This window comes from Megascapheus bottae, chromosome 1 (assembly GCF_031878675.1).
Source record: "Megascapheus bottae isolate mThoBot1 chromosome 1, mThoBot2.hap1, whole genome shotgun sequence".
NCBI lineage: Eukaryota > Metazoa > Chordata > Mammalia > Rodentia > Geomyidae > Megascapheus > Megascapheus bottae.
The window spans coordinates 38,791,616-38,800,773 of record NC_143509.1 but is presented as its reverse complement, the minus strand read 5'-3'; the positions used below and the strand labels follow the sequence as shown (position 1 = coordinate 38,800,773).

General features: G+C 32.6%; 1 protein-coding gene across 3 annotated transcripts in view; it reads right to left on the bottom strand.

The window, feature by feature from the left end:
• Positions 1-2,385: 2,385 nt before the first annotated feature.
• Pik3ca (phosphatidylinositol-4,5-bisphosphate 3-kinase catalytic subunit alpha) overlaps positions 2,386-9,158 on the bottom strand; it is a 95,318-nt gene continuing 88,545 nt past the window's right edge. For all 3 annotated transcript variants that reach the window (XM_090342442.1, XM_090342446.1, XM_090342443.1), the window contains one exon: positions 2,386-9,133. In XM_090342442.1, the coding sequence (XP_090198568.1) occupies positions 8,863-9,133 (271 nt within the window). In that variant the 3' untranslated portion in view covers positions 2,386-8,862. The remainder of the gene's footprint in view (positions 9,134-9,158) is intronic.

The window sequence follows — 9,158 nt, the reverse complement described above, 5'->3', positions numbered from 1 at the left end:
ATTAAAAGGTGAAATTAATACTCTGAGAACTGATGTCAACAAAATACTTGGAAGCTTAAAAGGCTCAATTTCTCTGTTGCAAACCACAGTTAAACACATGGGCAATAGAATAGGTGAAATATAAAATAGAGTATCAAGAGTTGAGAATAAAGCACACGAATTAGCAAAAAAAAATCAAAGCACATGAATTAGTAAAAAAAACAAAAACAAAAATCAAATGTAAGGAAGAAACAGAATATAACAAAGCAAAGTTCAAGAACTGGCAGATTCAGCCAAAACATCAAATCCACACATGGCCAGGACAGACAAGGGACAACAATTTGAAACTAAAGGCACTGAAGACCTATTTAAGAAAATACTAAAAGAAAAAACTTCCCCAATCATAAGAGAGGCTCTTAACTCATCTGACAGAGGCATGCAGAGCTCCTAGTAGGCAGGATCCAAGAAGAAATATTTGTAGACACTCATAGAGAAAACTATTGAATTAGAAAACAAGGAATTCACCTTAAATGCAGTGAAATCAAAGAAGGAACTATAGTACAATGGAAAGATCAGAATTAACACAATCATTGCAGATCTCTTCAAACAAACTCTTAATGAAAGGAGAATCTGGAATGGTATAATTCAAGTCCTGGAGGTCAACAACTGTCAACCCAAACTGGTGTACCCAGTGAACTATCATACACAAAGGCAAAACTGAAATCTTCAATGACAAAAAATTAAAGGAATTCATGAACCTAAAGTTTCATTGCAAAAAATAATAAAGGGAAACATAAAATCTGAAGAAAACAAAGTCAAGGAAACACATTAGAGAAGAATTTCTAGAACACTAGTTAAAACAAGAGGAGGAAACAAGAAAACTACAGGGAAACAAGAAAATGGCAGGAAATGTGACTTGTCTCTCCACAATAACCTTAAACATTAATGGACTCAATAGAGCAGCAGATGGATCAAAAATAAAAATCAACCACTTGTTTTCTCCAAGAAATCCATCTCACAGTCACTCCTAGACATCTATCTAGATTATGAGACAGGATATTATAATGACACAATGTTCACTGCCACAGTATTTATAATAGCCAAGATATGGTAACATTAGAGGTACCATGATGAGTGGATGCAAATAATGTACTTATATACAATGGAATTTTACAAGCCATGAGAAAGAATAAAATTACATTAACTAGTTAGAAATGAAGGGAACTAGAATAAATCATGTTGAGACAAGCAATGCATTTTTTTCTCTACAAAAAGGCTCTCTTTATATTTACATTATATATTGAAATGAACTCCAAGATATGAAAACAAGATCTTTTTAGAAATTTTTTGATTGTCTTCTTTATGTATGGGTTGTGTGTGTGTGTGTGTGTGTGTGTGTGTATATATTTATATTTATATTTGGAAGGTAAGGGAAGGACACAGAACTCGAGGGGAAAAAGGTGAAAAAGGGCAGCAGAGGAGCTCATTGTGTGCATGGCCGGAGATGGGAGGGAGGGACTGGGAGAAAGGGAGGAAGATACTACAAAGAAATGTACTCATTGCATGACTAATGTAATTGTAATCCCTCTGTACATCACCTTTATAGCAATAAATAATACAGAAAGTAGAGGGTATTGAAAAAGCAGGCCCTCAACCCCCTCTATGTTGGCTAAACGTGATACGTTTTAGACACAGAACATACTGTTTAAAGGCTGTGGGAGAAAAGTTGGGACAAAGGGTGAACAAATGCAGCAGTAATACTAGACACTATGATGGAAATGAACTAAACAACTTGGGAATGAAGGAGATCGGGAAGGGAAAAACTGGGAGAAAATGAGAGGGTGACAATGTTAGAAAGAATTCATTATCTGACTCATATAACTGTAACCCCTCTGTATATCACCTTTATAATTTAAAAAAGGTTGTAGAAACTTTGTGTACCAACATTTTCCCTGTCATGAATACATGTATGTAACTTTACATCCTTCTGCAAATGGAGATTTTTTGTAATCTTAAGGGCATGTCTATTCTTACTAAATTTTTGACTTTCACATAATACACAATTCTCGTTTTTTTCCCCCTCTTAACAAATACTGTTAACTTGAAATGCTAAGGTATCTTGTTTTAATTTCTGCAGTTTTTTATTCAGAATGGTGACCTGGATTATATTGATGGTCCTAACATTGTTAGATTCTGGTCTTCAACTAAATAGGGGGAAAAAAAGCTTGTATATCTATACAAATACCAACATACATCCTTGTATGTACATGTCTATTTAAAAGATAATTATAGAATTGTTTTAAAGTCAACATATTTAATGTTCATTACTTTATGAGGGCAGAAAAGCTGGCTTTTAATGTAGTTTTGGGGTTTCCATCAAGTATTTGTAGTCACTATTGAAAAGCATTCAAATCAAAATTAAGTTTTTATTATTAACAACACTCATTGGCTTTCCAAAGCTAATGGCCAAATATTGTCATAATCCTGTTTACATACTATAAGGATTGTTTGTACACAAGTCCACGTTACTTGCTGTTTAATCAGCAGTGTGATATTACAGACTGCAAAGGTATAAAAAAGCAGACAAAGACATTTCTGATACAAACAGTAAGTGCAGTCACAGGCCAATTTTTTGCTAGGAAGAGCAAGACTGGGAAGGTCATTCAGTGATATTTTATTATCCTATATGCTTAGTATAATAACACATGCATATTGCTGTGCTGAGTACTTTTTGGACCATCATAAAAGAATATTCAAATTATTTTTTTCTCTTAACTAGTGCATTTTAACTCAGGATTTCAAGTCATTGCATGAACTTAAGTAGCCTTGCTACAACTAACGGGGCTAAAAAGAATTGGTTACTCCTCCTTGCAGAAGTCTCCAATGTGAAGTTGAAACTTCCATATTTTGTGTCTGTAGTCTTCTTTTGGGAATGCTGCATTCTCCTAAATATCAAAGTGCCATTATGTTAAAAATGGATACATCTATGACATACAAACCCTTAGCCTAATTGTGATTAAGTTCTAAATACTAAGTCCCAGAGATTGTAAATAGATTCCCTCCTTGAAAAAAAATGGATACATTATTTTAGTTCTCATTTAACCAAATCAAGTGTAAAGAATGAATCACACTGAAATCACTACAATTAAAACTTGGGTTCTTGGAACTGCGGATGGTACATACCTGGAAATGCAGCACTTGAGTGGTGCAGGCAAGGGGATCTTGAGTTTGAGGTCACAATGGGCTGGCTACAAAGACTTTATTTTTTGTGCTAGTACTTGGGCTTGAAGTCAGAGCTCAGCCTCCTTTCTTGCTAGGGTTACAAGCATGATCCACTGGTGCTTGGCAAAAATTGTTTTTCCACTGGCTTATAATGTATACAAGCAGATTTTATTTTCATGCCTTTTGTTTTAATGATGCAAGACTTTAAAGAAAATACTGGACTAGAGTTTAAATTGTTTCTCAGCCATTTGGACATTATACTGCAAAGAGGTTCAGGGTACTAGGTTCTTTAGTTGGCATTACAAAACCATTCTGTTCCTTTACCTTCACTTGGTAGTGCATTTGTTGTGTTTTGTAGATATTTCTATTTGCACACACACAGCTAGTCCTGGTCAAGGCATCTTTTATAGAAGGTGTAATCAAATATCAAAGTAAAATTCAGAATAGATTAGAATTTATTAAGTACCCCCTCCCAAGTTAAACTTACGAAATCAAGTGTTTCACTGGGTTAATGTTAATACTCCCTTTTAATAAATGCAGTGCTTCTGCTTGATTTTAGACATGTTTATATTTAAATCATGCTAATTAACAAAGTTTCAAGTGTGAGCCATAGTATATATTCTAACTTAATTTTTATACAACTATATGGAAGAGTTTTACTGGAGGAAGTAGTAACATTAACCACTGAATACTTAAGATACTAGTTTTTACCACTAGTGGTAAACTTTGTCTATTCTTCTTACTGGCAAGTAAAGTTTCAAATCATTTTGTAAGCTATGTATACTTATCTGCAATCTCATTTAATCTATCTCTAATATACTTTTGTGGTATACTATATATGTATATATATGTTAGGTAGTCTTATTTTTATTTGCCTTCTAGAAGGCATACAAAGGAATGATATCTTCGGGCTTTCCTATTAAAAGTATCTTTAATAAATTTCCTAGATATAACACAAACTTCTAAATGTGATCATTACCTTTGGATTTCATAAAGAAAAGTTCCTTATCATGTTTATGTTTGTAAGAGCAGTTCAGAGAACTCAGTGTTTATCAGAATTTGAGAAATGTTTTTGGCTCAGAAATCCTGGTTCTGTTTTGTTTACTGGTGCCTCATGAGTGTAATCCTAGTTACTCAGGAGGCTAAGATCCAAGGCCCACAGTTCTAAGCTAGCCTAGGAAGTAAAGTTCATGAGACCCTTATCTCCAATTAACCACTAAAAAGTTGGAAGTGGAGTTGTAGCTTTTGTGGCACACAAAAGCTCAGTAAAAGTGCCCAAGTCCCAAGTTCAAGCCCCAGGACCAGCAATAACTAAACTAAACTAAAAATAAAAATAAAGACATGTTATCTTTAACTTTACATATCCATATTTCTGTAACACGAGAGACTGAAGTACAGTATTGTGACAATATTTTTCTTCCCCTATTTACCCTCTGAGGTAGAGTTACCAATGCTATTTTATTAGGATCACAGCTTTGTTAAGATAAATCTCGTAATTTTGCAGAGAATGAAAATAACTTTCAGGAAAAAAGAAAAGAAACTTCCCAGGCCATAGCATAACTGTGTGTGTGTGTGTGTGTGTGTGTGTGTGTGTGTGTGTGTGTGTACATACAATATATATATATACACACATACACATACATATATGTGTATATATACACACGCACATATGTATATATATATACATATATAAATAATTTGAATGCAATACTTAAAAGGGTTTTGTGTTGCACTTTAAAAACAGCCCAGATGTAGCACTGTAATCACACAATATTTGAGGATACTGTTAAGGCTGAATGTTATGGTTTAACCTTCACAATCCTATCCTTGATTAAGACCTAATTCCTTCAATGTATGTGTACTTTCACAATCTGCAGTTTTCTGAAAGATGATTTGTCCCATCTGAGCAGGTTGGATATAGTGAAGTTCATTCACACTATTCCACTTCATTCTAACCCCTCCCTTCACATTCCTCTCTTTTCAAAAACATTGGAAGCATAAATGTTTTTTTCAATGGTGGAAGCACCACAATTTATGATACCTCATGCTATCTTTGAATATTTTAGTGATGTCTTTGCTATCAAAATGTTTCTTAAGGTGGCCTCTGAATATTTGGATACAGCCCAGTATGTAGTTTGTGCAGGTACAGAAAAGAAGAACTTAACAATATTCAGAAAAAGTTAACATATTGTTGAAAATTAAATTACTTCAAAAAAGTTGGCAAGCATGGGCTTACTGATCAAATTAAACAGATATTTGGAAATATACAGATATTCACAATCGTTATCTAAAGAACAAATCCAAGTTTATGCTCTGTGAGATTTCCATGGAACCTTTAAATAGGCATTTAACAACTTTTTTTTTCCAATAATGTCAAGTCACTTTGTTTTTTTATGGGAAAAGAACACAAATGGACTGGTTTATCTGTGTAAAAAGCACCAATCCATTTAAAATAAAATCCAAGAGGGTATACAGAGTCTAATCAAATCATCATTTTCCTCATTGATAAGAACTACACTTTACACAAAATACTTTATCAGCAGCTGTTTTCATCAAAAAAAAACCAAGTCATAATTTCACAGTTGAAAAAGTTACACATTAAAATATTTTACAGTTCATTATATATTCACTAGGTTCCCATTTCCTAATAGACTTATAAAGCAGACTAGAAAGGAACACCTCAAAGTTGATTATTCATACACTAACTTTTACAGAGAACACTAAGAACCACAAAAGCTTAGGTTCTATCAGAAAATAGCAACCAAATTCCATTCTTTTAAAAAATCCAATTAGAAACATTTAAAAAAGATTCAAAAATGAGATTAACATGCTTCAAATTAAGAGCAGTCTAAAAATCTTCAAAAGAAATGTTTGTATAGCTGAGAATATCATAAAAAGTTAAAGCATGAATTTCAGTTGATTATCTTTTGCTAATATATTTAGGGTTTTTTTTTTCTTTAGACTTTGTTCCCCTCTTCCAAATAATCATTGAATAAATTATTTCTCAAGTTATTTAATGAAACTATGTAGTCTAAGTCAGTTACACTGGATTTAATGACAATAATGGTTAGCTACAGGAACTGACCAATCCTTGGGTACTAATTTCTGGTATTTAAGTACCTAGAAGCAGCTATATTATTGCTCACTTCAAACAGATGTTAGTCACCCCATGTAGATTTCAATTCAATTTTTGGTCTTTGCCTTTATGAACACTAGCTGTCCTTCCTTTCTTAGACTAGCCTAGATTCTTTGTACAATTTATCTACAGTGCTCCAAATACAGTTAACTTGGTGATAATATTGTGAAAATAAATGTAAATCATGAAGTAAGCTACACAGCTTGTATGTTTTAAATTGGGAGTTCAGGAAAGGAGACAATCATCTGAGCTAATGTGGAAAAACATGCAAAAGAGGTGTAATTTTGTGTAAGGAGTCTCAAGGCTTATTTTTAGTTTTTATTTTTTGGCACTTAGGCAAAACAGTTCTCCGTTAATTCTTCACTTTTCACCCTCAAAGTTGCAAATTTGTACCTTTCACTGAATTTTCCTATAATCAGTCCTTGATATAGAAAAGACTGGGATATTCATATGAACAAGTTGCATGTATATTAACATAAAATGTTAATTGAAAAGCTTAAATAAGTTATGAAATCTACATCTGCAGAAGAATCTAATCTACTGGGTTTCCCGCTTAAAACAGAGTTAAAATTCTGCTTTACTATTCCAAGACAGTTTACAGAAATAAGTTCACCTAATATTCAATTTATATATTTTGGCAATATTATATACATGCTTTAGTGAAGTACCTACATTTTCAGTAATTATGCCCTTTGAGGGTTCTAAAGTAGCTTGCTATTGTTTGTATTAGAGTCCCTTGTTCACTATTCAAGACTTCTACTGTAGTTATCTGATTTCATAGATGAGTACTTTAAAAAAGTGATGACTTTTTTAAACTAGTGTATATAATGTACACTCTTTATAAAGTTGTTCTCCAATAATATGTCTAATCTAGAAAACTGTTAGTAAATTATTGCACTTTTATTTCTTGGTGTGGCAACTGTACATTTGCTAAAGCTATTTTTTTAGGACATGAATCATTTCACATAGTGAGTAAAATTTCATTCTACGATGAAGACTAGAATCAACTACTATATTTTGGGTGAAATGTTTTTCAAAATGTTTGAGAATGTATCCTGTGCTCAAATGGAATTTTAATGAAGCTGGACTGAGACCTGACCACTTGGAAATGGAAAAGGATCTTAAAAGAGTTGGATGTTCTACTTTTATTATTGGGATACAGATAACTAGCTTTAAAAGGTAAAAAAAAAAGTTCATGATTTCTATTCACCCATATTGTGAAGTATTCATGGGCATCATATCTCACCTGAGGGTGAGTAAGTAAGCAGAATGGTAGTCTAAATTATGTTAATTTTAGTAACTAATTTCATACAATTACCATTCTCAACTATAAAAGAATAAGGGACACATGTAAAAACAAAGAAAAAAAGTAAGGAGGGGAAGTTCAATCTGCTTCCTCAAGTAATTATATAGTAGATACTGGCACAAATAAGATAGTGAGCCTCATCTATAGACAAAGAAAAAAGCTAACAATGCTCCAACCAACAATAAAAATTTGGGGTGCAAAACAATGCGGGACTATGGGACAGATTATGTAAATAAAGAATATATATTAATAAGTTTCTATAATATAAATAGCCTTTAATAAAAAAAATAATCTTTTTAATAACATTAATACTTCTATTTTCTGGAAAACATGCATGAAAAATGTATTCAGTTTAATTGGAGAAGAAAAATCAACTTAAGATGAATACTGTACAATTCTAGAGCAAAAACTATTCTTTTCTATGATTACTTTAGTTTGTGGGAGCCCAGAATTTTCTAAGAAAGGAAGAGTCATATCCTTGTAAATACTATTCAGAAAAAAAAAAAGAAAAATCCAACAAAAACCAACTTATGTCAGGTCTCATTTGTTACGGCTTCCAAACCCTGTAGATAAAGACCACAAATCTTCAAAATTGACTGGTTAAAAAGTCTCTGGTGAAATCTCAAAATTCCCTTCCACCCCAAGCATTGTTTCTTCATTTATCAAGGAGACCAAGAAAAGAAAAAAACAAACAAAAACCTACTTCAAATTGTAAATTTGAGAAGCAATGGGAAAATATGAAATTTTCATTATTTTCTAATCTCATGTAATTTCATGTAATTTAACATGAACTTCAGTTTTCTTTGAACTAACATAGTAACAGCATTTGCTGGGTCTACATTTTAAAATACAGAACATTTACAAGACAAACAGAATGTCATTCTTTTCCCTCTCCATCATTTGTACATATTTTGGGAATTTTTGTTTCATTTTTTAAAAAAAGATACAATCTTCAAAGTTTACCTTTTTTGGACTTAAGGCATAATATGAAATTGCGCATTTTTCTAAAGCTTAATTTTGAAATGAACTAGTTTAGTGCTATCAAACCCTGTTTGCATTTACATTATTTAAATTATGTAGTATTTTCTGTTCTTTCTGTGAATTCTAATGTTCTTCAAGGATTGTGCAATTCTTATACAGTCAGTCTTTGCCTGCTGACTGCTATTTACAGTGCAGTGTAGAATCCAGACATTGGGCTTTCAGTTTCTCAGTTACCATTTCAGTTCAATGCATGTTGTTTAATTGTGTGAAAGATCCAATCCATTTTTGTTGTCCAGCCACCATGATGTGCATCATTCATTTGTTTCATGAAATATTCCAAAGCCTCTTGCTCAGTTTTATCTAAGGCTAAGGTCTTTCGAATATATGCAATGTCATCAAAAGATTGTAGTTCTGGCATTCCAGAGCCAAGCATCATTGAGAAAAGATTTATGAAGAGATTAGCATGCTGCCGAATAGCTAGATAAGCCTTGTAGCACATCTCCTGAAACCTGCAAGTTATAAAAACATTTGGTC